Source organism: Columba livia, chromosome 1 (assembly GCF_036013475.1).
Source record: "Columba livia isolate bColLiv1 breed racing homer chromosome 1, bColLiv1.pat.W.v2, whole genome shotgun sequence".
NCBI classification, from domain to species: Eukaryota; Metazoa; Chordata; class Aves; order Columbiformes; family Columbidae; genus Columba; species Columba livia.
The window spans coordinates 92165206-92181392 of record NC_088602.1 but is presented as its reverse complement, the minus strand read 5'-3'; the positions used below and the strand labels follow the sequence as shown (position 1 = coordinate 92181392).

Sequence of the window (16187 nt, the reverse complement as noted above, 5' to 3'; positions counted from 1 at the left end):
TTAAGACAAATGAAGTTTTTCTTTGGCAATGCAACAAATAAAATTTGGGACCATCAAAGAGCTGATGTGGGCACTGACTTTGACTAGTTATGGTTGTGGCCTAAGACCATCCTAGAAAAAGCCCACAGCAGAGCCAGTAGCATGAGGTCACAGAAATGTGTCTCAACTGCATCTCAGCAATTACCTGATCACAGATCGATATACTGCTTGAGATTTCAACTTTCACTTGAAAATCTTGATTAAAAAGTTACGTGTATCAGTTATTTTCACTCATCACATTTTCAAACTAAAAACTTGGCACTGGAAGACTAAGCAGAAAAAGGTCAGTCCTGCCATCAGTTTGTTCCTTGACAAAGCATCAGAAAGCAACGCAACAGGGAGTGTGCGGTAAACTAGCAGCAAACACAGCAACAGCAAAAGGGACTGAGGGAGGCTGAAGGGAGCAAATACAGATAAATGGTCTCCAGCTTTCTCAGGGGCAGCTGCACTGAGTGAGTAACACAGTGCTGGGCACGGCTCTACTTGCCCCGCTCTGTCAACAAGCACCAAACGTCGTCCCTCAGGGGTCTGTACAGGGAACAGTAGTCAGTACTGTTTAATATCTCATCAATGACAGACAGTGGGATTGAGTGCACCCTCAGCAAGTTCACCGATGACACCGAACTGAGTGGTGCAGCTGACATGCCTGAGGGACAGGATGCCATCCAGAGGAACCTGGGCAAGCTCAAGAAGCAGGCCCACGCAAATCTCATGAGGTTCAACAATGCCAATTGCAAGGTCCTGCACCTGGGCTGGGGCAACACCCAGTTTCAATACAGGCTGGGGGATGAAGGGATTGAAAGCAGCCCTGAGGAGAAGGACTTGGGGGTACTGATGCATGAAAGATTGGACATAAGTTGGCAATGTGTGCTTATAGCCCAGAGGCCAACTGTATCTTGGGCTGCATCAGAAGGAGCGTGGCCAACAGGTCGAGGGAGGTGATTCTGCCCCTCTGCTCCACTCTGGTGAGACCCCACCTGGAATCCTGTGTCCAGCTCTGGAGCCCTCAGCACAGGAAAGAAACGGACCTGTTGGAGAGGGGCCAGAGGAGACCACCAAGATGATCAGAGGACTAGAACACCTCTCCTATAAGAACAGACTGAGAGAGTTGGGGTTGTTCAGCCTGGAGAAGAGAAGGCTCCAGGGAGACCTTATCGTGGCCTTTCAGTTCTTAAAAAGGGCCTATAAGAAAGATGGAGACAGACTTTTTAGAAGGGTGTGTTATGACAGGACAAGGGGTAATGGTTTTAAAGTAAAGGAGGGGAGATTCAGGCCAAACATGAGGAAGAAATATTTTACAATGAGGGTGGCACAGGTTGCCCAGAGAGGTGGTGGATGCCCCATCCCTGGAGACATTCCAGGCCAGGCTGGATGGGGCTCTGAGCAACCTGATCTAGTTAAAAATGTCCCTCATGGCAGGGGGGCTGGACTAGATGAGCTTTGAAAGTCTCTTCCAACCCAAACTATTCTACGATTCTATGGTTCCTCTGGCCAAGAGAAACAGCAAAGGCACTCAGTGACAACACATCACCCACGGGCTGGGAAAGGAGGGGGGATCTGCTGGTAAAGAAGAGAAAGAGAGCAATCATTGCAAAGGCAGTGGTAGGCAGAGGAAGCCACAAAGCCAACTCCCTTGAAACAGAGGGAGGTTTTGTTGCAGGGAAGAAACAACAAAGTGATGTGAAGACTGCCAGGAAAACCATCAGAAGGTTTACTTAAAATTTAGAAGACAAGGATGATTAGGAAAATTTAAAATGGCCAGAGAAACATTCAAGATGTAAATGAACAACATAAGGATGATGAAGAAGCAGTGAGATGCAAAGCAATCTGAAGTCACTGCAAATGATGACACATGCAGGATTAACCTCTCTCTCGATAACTCAGAGAGGGAAGAGGCACACAGAGGTGCACAGGCAGGAAGGGGTAGAATCAAACAGGTGATAAAAAAGCCAGTAGCTGAGCATTAGAGAGATGCTTTAAACCTGGATCTGGAACTCAACACAAGAAGTGTGAAAGCAGAAGACAGAATTTCTAAGTAAAATACGCTAAGTGACAACAGGAGAGCAGCAAGGTTCACGAAGACAAAAGCCAGCAGCAGCACAGGCTGCCCCATACAAAGGCAAAGCAATGAAAATATTTGTCAGGAAACACAGTTATACTGCTAGAAAGTCTGCAAGCTCTCTGCATTTGCCGGTTTTTTCACAGAATTACATTAATTCCCCCATCCTGGAGCTGCTCAGGAAGACAAAATGGACACAAGCAAACAAATTAACAGTGTGAGTTTGTCAATTTTTTTTTTTTTAAATCAGGCATAAACCTCTCTCACTACCATGGTAATTACAATATTAAGTAAACTATTCCAAGAGTGCCAAAATCTTACACTTTGCATCTCTCTCAGAACAAGAAATTTCTCATTTTTCTCTACAAAAAGGTGATTTACAAGGCTCCAAGCATCAGCTATCCTCTTTTACCAACTAGCAGTTTAAAGACTTTTTACTGTGGACTGTGTGTTAAATAAGTTATGATACAAATTACAAGTTTAAAATTCAGCTCTTGCATGTCACAGAGAAGAAAAAAGTTACAGAAAACAACTCAGCAAAAATGTTAGAAAAACTGTAACAGCTTTCCTTCCAGGAAAAACTTTTTAATTTTTATTTAAGTATTGAATTACTGAGAAGAGATCCAATTCAATTACAGTCCAGGCCAAAAAATGTGGCCTCTATTAAAATAGGTAGATTTAGAAAAAGAAATAAATGCCTTCTCACAGATATAATTGTCATCATATAGCTGCTTAAATTTGTAGAGAGCAGTTTCTTTTCCTTTGCCCTTCAACACACAGTTACCAACTCATGCTGCTGCTTTTAGAATAAACAGGAATATTTCACCTTATTCATTAGCACTTCACTTATACTGGCTGAGCACTTGCAGCAGATTTATAGAACAAACATCGATGAATCTCCTTGCTGAAAACCAGGCAGGATTGTTCCCAAACTGTTCTTAAACTCCCAAAGATTCTGAACACACCTTTTGTCAACATCCCCCCAGTGTCCACTGAAAGTTCAAATACAGGAGAGGGGTGATTATAAGGCTGATACTGCAGGCTGAAGTCTCGCCATCCACTGTTGTCCCACGCATGGAAAAAGCAGCCAGACCTACCAGTATCTTCACGCTATTCCTACCAGCTATCACTTCCAGATCTCTATTCTTGTCTGCCTCTCTCAAGCTTTGTATCTATTAACACAACTGTTTTTAATCATGCAAATGAAAGTTAGAAAAGGCAGGAGTAGTTTACTTCTAAGCCTTTCTCTCCATATATGGATCAGTAAGATTTGACAAGAGGAGCCCATCATTTGTGTGTCAAAGTAAAACAAGACAAATGAAATTGGGGGTGCTGCAATCTACTCTCTCCCTCTTCTTTTACACGCACAGTGAAGCAGTTCAGGGAGACAAAGCAAAACCTCCCCACAAAACAAAATATGCACATGCATATGTATGTGTAGAGAAATAAGGCAAGATTTGGTAAATCACATCCCTGAACCACCTCACTGTGCACTGAACAAGCCTCAGAGAAAGAGACAGAATAGAAGCATGGAGCATCCCCTATTCAGTTTGGTTCAGCTCAATGCAAAGTCATCTCTTTGTCACAAAAACAAATAAACACACTGAAGGAAAATAGAGGTGTCTTCTGCAAAGTTCACAAATGCCTGATAGTAGCAGAAAATACACTTTTCTAATGATCTTTGAAAATAAAATGGCTGTTTGGAAATACAACCCCCTCCACCTCAAGAGCCAGGGGACTTCTCTCTAGGCAAAAAGTAATCTGCACCATGGCCAGGCTTGACATGCCATAATCTACTAATACATCAGATGGATACAAGGTATGTGCTCTTGAAAATGAGAAGCAGGCACAGGAGCTCACAGAGTCCGTGTACACCATACTGTGCAGCATTCCGGGCAAAATGCTGTAAAACCACAGGGTAAGAATGTGCACTTTCATTTTCAGATGCAATGGCAAACTTGGGCTTTTTGTAGGCTTTCACTGTTCTGTTCAGCAAGCTATCATGAAGTTTACATACATTTTTGAGCAAGCATATTTTTATTTTCTAGCTCCATGCTATTTAGTGGTTGATACATGCTAGATAGAATGATTGACATATTACGCATTGTTTTATTACAGACAACAGTTTTCATCAGTGCAAATTACTACAAAATGACCAATTTATTTTCATGGAGATGTTGCTGCCACTGAACTTAAGAACCAATATAAGGTACTGCCATAATATATGACTTACCAGGTTTCTTCCCTAAGCTTCCTGTTTTTCCAGCTGCTCCAGGAGCCTTGAAACAGAAAGTAAGATGAAGTTTAGCATTAATATTTATTTCTCCAATATATGAAAATTATATACTATGCTTCAGCTTAACACACTGAAAACGGTGCAAGTAAAAAACTTTCACAGACAGATTATTTTCTTGCAGAAACCCTTAATATTTTAGATAACAATTAATATATAGGAATAAATACCCAGCAGTGTATGGAAGTGGATGACTAGCTATATACATGTATAGACTTCTTTCCTGAACTTTTCTTCCTTTCACAGACAGCAAATACCAATGTAATTCCAAATTACATAACTTTTGAATTGTAAATCTGCACATCTACAGAATGTGAATTCTGTCAAGTTAAAACAACAGTAGTAGTTTTCAACTCTACAAAAAGTTGGATTGCAAATATGCCTAAAAACTAAGTGGACATAATTATTTCAATACTGTGCATATTAAGGTTCTAAAATTTCTCATATGAGTGTAGTCACTGCAGATGAGTCATCTGAACTTTGTAGCTGCTGTGTGTTGCAGTATTAAAAGTCCCACCACCATTTTTGTGTCCAAGTGAGAGCATAGGATGCTGGTTAGCAAGGCGATATCTATCTGTAGCTATTTCCTCTGAACCTAGACGGGGTGAGATAAGGGATGAACATCATCATCATCATCATCCAGGCCAAGGAGATTTGCAAGAAAAGCCTTTGAACAGACACAGGAAATCCAGCAAGCAGCGAAATTAGTTCAGTTACATACAGGAAAACAGCGATACCGAAAGATGAAATTTAACATAAAAAGCCTTCATAATTTACAAATTCAAAGTTGTCTTCTTAGGGGGGAAAAAAACCCTATTTTCCCTTGAGACCACTGGTAATTTGGGAAGAGTTATCTTTATTTATTTTAATGCACTCACAAGTCTACTAGTATATATTCAAAACAGTGTGTGGTCTCAACTCTGCGTCTTACATGCCCCACTTCCTCAGTCACCTTCCAACCCTTTAATTCACCATCCCTGTCTAGGACAGCTTCCCCCTGCCCACTAAATAATTATTTAGTTGCTTCCAGTATGGTGCTAGTCTTGTCTTCTGCAATAAAAAGGTTTGATATGGATAAGAGCAACGTAACAAACCTGAACTGTACTTTGGTCAGAAATGTTAAATGACCATAAATAGCCTCTTGCCTTCAAGCAAGGGTCACACCACTTCCTCTCAAGTCCCCTCACCTTCTCCTTTAGGATCCTCCTTACAAACCTGAAGCCTATATCAAATGACCTGAAGTTTTCCACAGAATCCTAATTCCTCTATGTTTCATTCTCAGTATTCTCCACTTAACTTGATGCTTTGAAAACCTGGAGATTCTAGCAGAAACTAAGATAAGGAGTAACTAAAAAAATAGTTAAATTACTGAGAGAAAAGGGTCATTTAAAAAATGTGTATTGGTTTTGAATGCTTCTATAAAATACATTATTAGCTAGATCTTCAATCTGTCTTGAAGATTACATAGCTGCTCTAAGACATCAACATTCTGAACATCTTTCAGAAAAGCTACTAAAGAAGCCTGATCTTTCAGACTGAACTGCAGCACCTCACAACGCTGTATTAGTCAAGGCAACCCCATCTAATAACAGCAGAAAACCCAGCAGAGTTGGCATTGCCCACCTCACCAGCTCTAACTGGTATCAGAACATAAGAACGGGGATGGGAAGAATTTGTTTTGTTTTTTAATTTGTCACTACAGCACCTTACACACACCTAGTATAACATGCTTCTCCTTTACATTTTGCAGATTAAAATTATGCGAAGGACTGTGGAAAGTGAATGCTTTAAGCTAAATATTTGGATACTGCTGTCTCAGTCCTACTTTCTTGTCGTTGTAAAAGACTGATTATAGTTATTATCTACAAGGCCAGGAAATCTTCTTTTCTTCCCTACGTTCCTTTATTTCTCTGCAGTGCTGCACCTTTCTCTACAACCACTATGACCTATATTAACAAAAAGAAGTGAACCAGGAAAGCGTCACGCTGAGATCAGCTACAAAGACTAAGCTCAGGTCTGGGAACAAGAAGAAGATGGTCCAGACAAAGTGACTGCAAATTCATGAACAGTCTGAAGTAAGGAAGATTAAAAAGTGTGGAACCAAAGGTGACAACTTACACTGATATGGTAATATCAGGAATTAATTCTGCTTTGGAAAGCATTTCTGAAACGGAAACACTCTCCCCCCTCTCTATAAAGAACAAGTGTTCGGACCTTCAGAGAACACATTCCTTCAACATATCACTTGGTCAACATTCATGTTGCCAGATTAGGAGCATAGTGACAGATAAAACAGGTTGTGTCACTGAATCTTTGCCCCCTTTCTGTAACCATTTTGTATACCTTACACACAAACCGCGTTTGAGGACATTTTGTGATAAGTCATAAAGTGTCTTGAAACAGGAGAGCAGAACTTGCTGTGTTAATTCAATAAGACACAGCGGTAGACTTGCCAATTGCGTTGTACAGTAAGATCCTTAGAATCCAGATTAAATACATTCAGACTGTTGTTATTTTCAGAACATTTATGCAAGGTTTCGTAACTAAAAGCATCTAAATTTTTGTTTTCAAGTCCACCGTATGACCTCTATACCTTATGCAGAGGTAATTATCACCAGTCTCAAGAAAGCCAGAGTAGAATAAAAACCTGCTACAGATCTGTATCCATCTACCTCAATCTAATGAAAACTCTGAGAACGGACCATGAACCTGTGTCATTGTTTATTTGAAGAACATAGACTTTCACCCTGTCAATAAGTTGAAACTTTAAGGAATAGGAAATATTTGATTTAGCAACTCTAGATCAATGGGTATAGTGGGACTAGGTAAAGAAGGACAGATTCAAAAAAATTTCTTGTGATACATAAACCATTGATATTCTGAGGCTTTCAGCCACTTCTTAAAACTCTGTGCCTGCTGTTGAAAGATCAGCACTGCCTAATTTTTTCTTTGGGCCTATGTCAATAGTGCAGAATGCATTAAATTAATTCACTCTTTTAGTAATGTTTTCCACAATAAGCCAGCTGTCCAAGCACAGCAGCACATTTGAAAGTTAACAGCCAGCCGCTATTGTGAAATCCTTTGTAAAAATTGGCTCTGTGAACAAGCTGAAGAGCAACACACTGTACATGTAATGGCAATTATCCACTTGGAACAAGAAATATGTCCTGTGGGCTTTATGAATCACTTTATGAAAATAAGTATCCCGGATATCAAGATCTCCACGAGCTGTGCTCTTTTCTCCCTCTCTCACCAAGATTTTATCTGAAGATGTGATTTTCACGAGCAAAAAGGGCAGTTGGAGCACTTCTTTTGACCTATCTATTGATAAAAAAAGTAGTTTTCAGTTTTAAATGTCTATTTCTGAGTTCCCTACAAAGAACAATTACCTATATGTGTGCCTATAACTCATTAGGCATGATAACCATCCAGTCCTTAAAGGCACACAAAAGGCAGCGCTGTACATCCAAATACAAATTCTGTTAAGAATATCTTAAGAGAAAACAAAATCAGTTCCTTCACAAAAGTTCAAAGGAAACTTAACATTAACAATAATGTAGGTAAGATTAACTAATGAGCAACTATTACTATCTGCCTGTGAAACAGGCCTCACATGGTTTTAGGAGGCTGACAGGGCAAGTTCCCTCTCATCAACTACAATACGAACTTACAGGTAATATACAAATACTTAGGGCACAGTTTCATGATCACAAGATATTCCACAGGTTAGGCAATTATCCATACACTTGCTTCTATACCTGCATAGGACAAGTAGCCATTCTTTTAATTTATGTGAAGAATTACTGGCAGGGTCAAACTATAATCCGCATCCAAGACAGCAAAAAGGAGCATGCTTTTTCTCAACCAAGTAAATTCCCTCATACAAACCTACAAACATCTCCACTGCCACAACCAAAGGAATGTTGTACTACTCAGCCAAGAATCAAACTGCTGGACTTGAGGACATACAGTTTAGAATTTCTTGTCGGGACTTTCATTGAGCTCTGTTGTCAGGGTAAACCTATGCCTTGTCCAACAACACAACTTAATACTGTACAAAATTTACTCTAATTGCCAAAAAGACAAGCTAGCCAGCTGTGATGGGTTCTATAGAGCTACAGCTACAATGCTTCTACCAATTAAACTATTGAGTACTTCTCTTCTAGTCTGGGACCTGATCTAGCTGTATCTGCTGCTCCACAGTCACTAGATTTGACACAGCGGAAAGGTAGGAATGAGCATAGACATATCTAAAATAATATACTAAGCATAAGGTATGCTTTGGATCTACAATGAAGCATTTAACAAAAAAAGCCAGCTAAGAATGCAGTTCAAAACCAGCTAAAGTTAATCTAAGCCCATACTGAGGCAACCTTGCCTCCTTCACTATATTCCTCCCATACCGATTCTGGTACTACCATTTTTCTAACCCTTGCTGAGCTGATTTAGAGTAGCTTCTTAGAAGTATGTATTTACTTCTGCTAGACTAGATTTCTGCTCTCCTTAGTGTCCTGAAATGGCTTATTAACAGGGTAGATGAAAGACAGTGTAGCAAAAGTGTGGCAGGTAGGACAATATTTGTACTCACTTTGAGTTACATATGTTCATTTTGTACCATGAATAGTGTGGCCAGCAGGACTAGAGAAGTGATCGTCCCCCTGTACTGAGCACTGATGAGGCCCCACCTTGAATCCTGTGTTCAGTTTTTGGCCCCTCACTACAAGACAGACATTGAGGTGCTGGAGAGAGTTCAGAGGAGGGCAACGAAGCTGGTGAGGGGTCTGGAGCACAAGTCTGATGAGGAGCAGCTGAGGGAACTGGGGCAAACAGCCTGGAGAAAAGCAGGCTGAGGGGAAACCTTATCACTCTCCACAGCTACCTGAAAGGAGGTTGTAGCATGCAGGGTGTTGGTCTCTTCTCCCAAGTAACAAGTGTTAGGATGAGAGGAAATGGCCTCAAGTTGTGCCAGGATAAATCAGTGTAGATTGGATACAAGGAAAAATTTCTTCATGGAAAAGGTTGTCAGGCACTAGAACAAGCTGCCCAGGGAAGCGCTGGAGTCACCATTGCTGGAGGTACTTCAGACATGTAGATGAGGTTCTTAGGGACATGGTTTAGTGGTGGACGTGGCAGTGTCAGGTTTATGGTTGGACTTGATGATATGAAGGGTCTCTTCCAACCTAATCGATTCTATTATTCTGTTCTATGAAACTATATTCTTAATGTGCATAGAAAAGTGTACCTCACAACAGAACTGCTAATCAAAACTGAGACAGGACTTCTCCAATATAAAGCTGATAAGTTTTCAAACTAGTAGTGCTAGGAAAATGGTTACACGATACAAGATACAGATGAGAAAAGTTTCTAAAATGTTTCTGAAAGCAATATTACAGAACTATTTCTTCCAAAGACTGCAATACTAAATATCAATTACATTTTTTTTAAATCCTGTCTCAAATTATATTATTTAAATTTCTCTACTGTCCAGAAAATTATTATTATAAAGGCTTTCAACAGCTACGTACTTCACTGCAGGTTTTATTTTTCGTCTCAAGCTCTGCATTGTAGACACACTCTTTCGAGTTGTGTCACAGACAGAATTCAAGATTTTTGGAGAAAGCCTTATCACCTGGATTTCTAAAAAATCCAGTAATGGTTACTTATTTATTTACTTTTAAAACCCCTATTACTGTTAGAGACAAAAACAAGAACTCTTTCTCATCAAAATATTAGTATAGTATTCCACTATGACTGTAAGCTAATTCCTACTAGTAGCTGAATTAACCTCTCAAACAGATGAGCAATGTAAATGAGAAAACACCTTTCTTTAGAATGCCTAAAATGAAAGAAAAAAAAATGTAATGCAGATACGTTATAACAGATTATTCCAGGATAAAATTCAGATGAAACAGAACCTCTATTATTCAGTCAAGAACTTTCTAATAAATATAGTAGTCAGCTGTTTTGTTGCAAAACTTGTTCTCCCTAGTTGCAAGAAAATGATAATGGGGAAAAAAAGATAATAGACTGAAATATTACTCTCTATATCTTTGTTTAAAATAATGGCAGTAAGATAGAAGTCAGTCATTAAAAACTTACCTGGGGAACAAAGTAGTCATAGTTATTCTGATTTGTCTCTACAAAACTGCTAAGTTAATAGTTAACATAGGCAAGATTCATTTTAATATATGTTCCACTAAGTTACTCATGACATTATGTTGTAAAATGCAACTATTGTTTTCCCCTTCTAATCTCACATTCAGTAGAATTGCAAAACGTTTTTTGTTTTTTTAATTCCCTTATGAACCACTGACTTGCAACGATCACTACAACAGCAAATAAAACATACCCCCCCAAGCTCAATTTTACATTTCAATACATCTCTACCTCAGAATCTTTGAGTCTCACATAATTAGACGGGAAAACTCCTGATTTATCACCCAGTGTTCCTGTCCACCAGTCGCCGTCTTTTTTTGTCACAAGAATCATATCACCTTGTTGAAAAGTTAGGTCTCCTTGTTCAGAACTCTCATAAGTATACATAGCAATATACTCTGTAAGAGGGAAATAAATACAGAACATGGGAGAACACTTGAAAAATTGCTCAATTATCTTTTGCAAAACCTAACTAATGTAATGTAGTCTATCCATGGGTTAGATAAAAGACAATTTTTTAATTGCTATTAATAGAAAATTCAGTATTTAATGCATAAAATTATATCTATCAGAACTGAATACAACCTATCAAAATGTTGCTTCTGGGGGATTTTTTTTTTTTGGTAAAATAATTTGCTAGTAGAATTAAAATTACTAATTTATATCAGAAAACACTGTGAAAACATGTTTCCCAATGGTTTCTGGTTTGTTCTGATGACTAGAATTTTCAGTCTTGGTGATGGAAAGTCTTAGTATCCAAATATCTGTAGATACAGTCTTTATTTTACATATGCTGTTTGGCTCTCCTTTACAATGAATTCTTTCATTACTTGAAGCTTTGCATGAAGGGCGCACATCTCATTGCATCTTATGCAACAGATGGCTGGGAAATGTTAAGACAAAGCCTGAATGCGTTCTGCTTTGTCAAAACACAGCCAACTACTTAGTATTCAAGTGAAAAAACACTAAAGTAGACTGATATTGAGAAATGTAATGCATAATTCAATCACAGAACTACAGAAAAAAGTTTCACATAACAGATTACAAAGAAGAATTTCAGACAATTCAGTAATATTGTCTAAACAACTTGATACATTCTTATTTAACTGAGCATTATCACACTTTATATGGGCACAAAACCGATTTCTGAAGATTATATCCCCTGCTTCTAGGACCAACTCTGGACCTAAGAGCAGCTGACAATATTTCAGGAATAATTTCATACATACATAACAAAAATGTTCAAGTATTCTACTGCATCTGGCAATTGTTCTCTTTGCTTGAACACCAAATCTGACCAAAAAGCTTAGCTCAGGGAAGTTTAGTAAGCATCCAAACCACAATTACTACCCTTAATGAAAGCCAGGACATGGTTTGTCTGACAACTCCAGATGAAGAACATAAACCACCTATTTGCATGTATGTACACACAAACGCACACATTAAATTCCATAATGCATGCTATACACATGGAATTTTTCTTTAATCCTTTAAATGTAACCATAAGATGCTAAATCCATGCTTTATTATTTCTTAAAGATAGAGCTTTTTGAAATGCTTTATTAAAAAGTTGTGTTGCTTTACAATACAACCATATAACCTGAGATATCTCATACTTCACAAAAAAAACCTTAGCATTCATACAATTGCTTTTTCTCAAATATATAGTGAGCAAGACAAGTTGTATTTTGAAATAACTGATTATCTCACTTCCACTGTTACACGGATCTTTACCATTCCCTCCTTTTAATTTCTGTAGTGCTCATGCCATTGGCAAATTAAATACATTGGTAACCGAAGAGACTCTTTCACTTAAAATTGTATGTAGAACCATAGTTAAAAAACTTAAGGTGTGCTGTGGAGATTGTATACAAATGATCATTTGTAACCTATATTTAGATTCACTGATTTACTTTGACTGGGATTTTAATTAACCCAGCTTATGCTGCACTGAAGTGTATTAAGAGCACCCACAGAGTCGGTGAACCTCCAGCTGAAGGGTGGCAGCACTCAGGAACACAAGTGGTTTAAAATCCTTCAGAGGCCTGACAACTACCTGTCTGTGCCCCAGGCTCCATCTTTAAAAATGAGGGGTAGCCTTGACCATAACGATCACAGCATTCTATAACTGACTGCAATTTCTTTAACCAATGTTTATGAAACATTGGAAATGAACTTTGGGTGACACTGAGATATTTATCAATAATTCCTGACATCACGAAGTACATGTACAGATGTGCTTATTTGGGCCTCTGCAAAAAGTTCAGGAATTGTTACCAAAATATTTACACAAGAAACAGCACAAACTACAGAAGATGTTATAATGGCATGTGAAATTATTTCTTCTATATACACAATGTATATAAATTCTTACTATAGTAATTTTAAATCATTCTAGCGATAAATTGATTTGCACTTCAATTTTAACAGGGCCTATCTTAAAATACTAAGATCTAATCCTAAGCTTGTTTCTGGCAATAAGCATACTTATTCTATTTACTTACATAGTTAAATACTATTAATGCCATTCAGTTTTAAATGCTTACCTTCACCTGACATAGTTGCTTTTGTTGCTGGTGATGCTACTCTTTTCAGACTAGCGGGACTTTCTGAGGAACCAGAATCCATGCTTTAGAAGAAAAGAACGGTTATTTAAGAAATTAAATATGTTCAGAAAAAATATTGTTATTTTGAAAAACAGTGCATATGTATCCATAAACAATTCCCTGCATTTTAAAAGAAGTGACAGTAAATGTGCAAATTAAAGCTTTTAAGTACAATGGCCAGTCACGGCTACATTTAGTTAACTACCTGAAATACAAAAGTTTCTGCACTTCCTCTTCTACAGCACAAAAAAAAAAAGCAAACCTAAAATAATTCCCATTTGTATTACTAATGTTAATGTTACCTTCATGTTACACAGAACCAGATTTTGACTGTTTCATTCTCCAAGTGATTAAGTTTTGAGGTAGACCTTTATATTTTGCAGAAAGATAAGCTACGACTTACATAGCTGTTATTCATAAAATTCGATACACTCATTTTTTAGATGCAATCACATAAAATTAAAACTGTTCATTAAGCATTAGGTCTTTTTTTGGTGATGCATGACCCAAGTAGAACTGAGGTCACTTTTCTTATTCCTCATACAAATTACAAGGATTGCAAGTCAATCCCCCCACAAGAGAGTAATAAAAAAAAAGGCATTTTTATAGAGTAGATCCTAAACTTTACAATTTAAGTGTGTAACTCTTCATATTTAACTATTACAATATAGAAGTAAAGTACAGTAAAAGCAAATAAAATACCTCGTTGACTTCCTAATGGGGCCTGAAATAAGCTTCACATATGATTTAGGAAACCACCCCTTTTGTCCTTGAACTTCTCCAAACCACCACATATCTTGCTGCTCCAAAACTGTGATGATATCATTTTTGTTGAAATTCAGGTGGTTGTCTTTTTTTGCTCTCCAAGGATATAAAGCCTGTGCTTGAAGCCCCTCCACTTTTTCACCCTAATGCAATTTGAAAAAAGAGAGAGAAGTCAGTCATGCACCACCTTCATAAAGAAAGCTGCTTAAGGAATTATATTCTTATAGCACCAAAACACATAAGACTCTCCCTCAACTGTATAAAGCAAAATAAGTCAATTAAACTTACAAAGGAATAGCAGAAACATTTACAGTCTTCCTAAATGTCTCTCTGTTAGCACATAATCAATACAATGCCAGATTATCAGGGGTTTTGCTTAACAAGTTTAAGTTTTACAATTAAGACATACATATAATAAACCTTCATGAAGCTATTTTGGCAGGACTGAAACTTTATGGAAGATGATGCTTTGCTGCAAATTATTCCTCGTAAATTCTTTTTTTTTTTTTTTTTCTGGAAGATATTTAGCATTTTTCAGAACACATTAGCTTACAAGAACAGTATGTTGCTCAGTTGAGGAAAAGCAAATGCTTTAACAGATGGACGGAATTCATCTCATGTGAAGCTTTGACGTTGCTATTCCACTTAACTACATAATCCACTTTGGAATGAAGGTTACCACCATATGATTCAGGAAAGCCCCACGGAAGTGACCCCAAACTGGCATCCTGCCAAAACATTAAGACCGGACCACTAAAGTCTAAAAAAAAAAACAGCACAGGATAGCAGAACAGAAACTGCCTCATGTTAAATTCTGCTACACATTTTGCAAATGGATGTCGACTCTGAACTGAAATAGTTTACCTATCTCAGGGGACAGTTTTAATGGATGGTCAATGTTCATACTTTGCTTTCCAAACATTCGTGCTGAGTTAGAACACTTTTAACAAATATAGGTGCTCACCTGACCCAACACAGGAGAGGGAGATGACCCTGTAACGGCGGCAGGAGTGAAGGCTGATCGCTGCCGCAGCTGCCCTGCACTAGGAACAGTCAAAGACGGCTGAGCTGCCCAGGCATCCCAGTTATCAGTCTCTGGTTTCTCACTACTGTTTGCTGGCCATCTGATAAAAATTAAAAAAAAAAAAGAAAATAACATAATTCCTACTGCTTTCAACTGAATAAAGAAATCAATGCAGGAAGACTGTGAAGAAAAAATTCCTACATGCTAGGTTAACTTCTTTTAATGGACTAATCCATGAGCATCATAACTCTCAGGTGGAAGTACTACAATCAAATATAGGCTAACAATAAATTTATCTTTAAAATTCCATCTCTAAATACAGTTGATTGCCATTGTTACTTAAGGCCAGCTTTCCCTGTAATTTAGTTTCATCTTCTTATCTGTACCCAAATACAAGAGAAGTTCAAGTAGTGCAGTCTGTATTATACACAGTGGAAAGAGGTAACTTAAAAAAAAAAAAAAAACAAACAAAAAAAACACACAAAAAACAAAACAAAACAAAAAAAACCACAACAAAACCCAATCATTCTCTTCAAAACTGGTTTGAAATCTTCACACTTGCATGTCACTGACCTTTCACATCCCTTTCCCTTATACATAATGTTGCTGCTAGTCACTCGAACCTTTACCTTTTTCCCTTCACTTAAAATTATTTCTGACTTTCCTACTGACTTCTTTCAGCTCTTCAGAGTTTTGGGCAACATCATTTTATGTTATCTCTTGTCCTTTAAAATGCCTCCTAAATCTCATAATCCACATCTCTCCCTCCAAACACCCACTTAAATGAACAAAATCCCCTGAATTCTAGGAGCGTAAACAAAGCACATCTCTTAAACCTAAGTTTCCTTTGCCTCTTGCTTGTGCTATTAGTTGCAGTAATCAATTGTTGTCCACTTATTATAGATTGTAATAGTGTCCGAAGGCCACGACCATCCCTAAGCACTACATCATGGCAAGGACGGTATTATAGTATAAATGCTCTAGGACTCGCTTTGTATTGAAACCAAATATTAAATTTTATGAAAAGCATGAAAGCATGCATTATCCAGCTAAAGTATAATAGAAGCAGCCTTGCCAAAAGTATGATTTATTCAAAGCAGTAAAATCCACTATGTGCCAGACATCTCCAGGAACCTCAAGATTTAGTCTTACCCTCCCCACTCAGAAAAATGACTGTAATGAAACAGGAAGAGTTTAAATAACTGGAAAAGCTACTGTGACCTATTTGATGAAAATTTTGAAGTA

At 38.0% G+C, this 16187-nt stretch overlaps 1 protein-coding gene across 16 annotated transcripts in view; it reads right to left on the bottom strand.

The window, feature by feature from the left end:
* ITSN1 (intersectin 1) overlaps positions 1 to 16187 on the bottom strand; it is a 136325-nt gene that overhangs the window by 31519 nt on the left and 88619 nt on the right. For all 16 annotated transcript variants that reach the window (XM_065066825.1, XM_065066884.1, XM_065066842.1 and 13 more), the window contains 5 exons: positions 14883 to 15042; positions 13856 to 14061; positions 13094 to 13176; positions 10779 to 10945; positions 4332 to 4377 (listed from right to left, as the gene is read on the bottom strand). In XM_065066825.1, coding sequence (XP_064922897.1) covers positions 4332 to 4377; positions 10779 to 10945; positions 13094 to 13176; positions 13856 to 14061; positions 14883 to 15042 — 662 coding nt within the window. The remainder of the gene's footprint in view (positions 1 to 4331; positions 4378 to 10778; positions 10946 to 13093; positions 13177 to 13855; positions 14062 to 14882; positions 15043 to 16187) is intronic.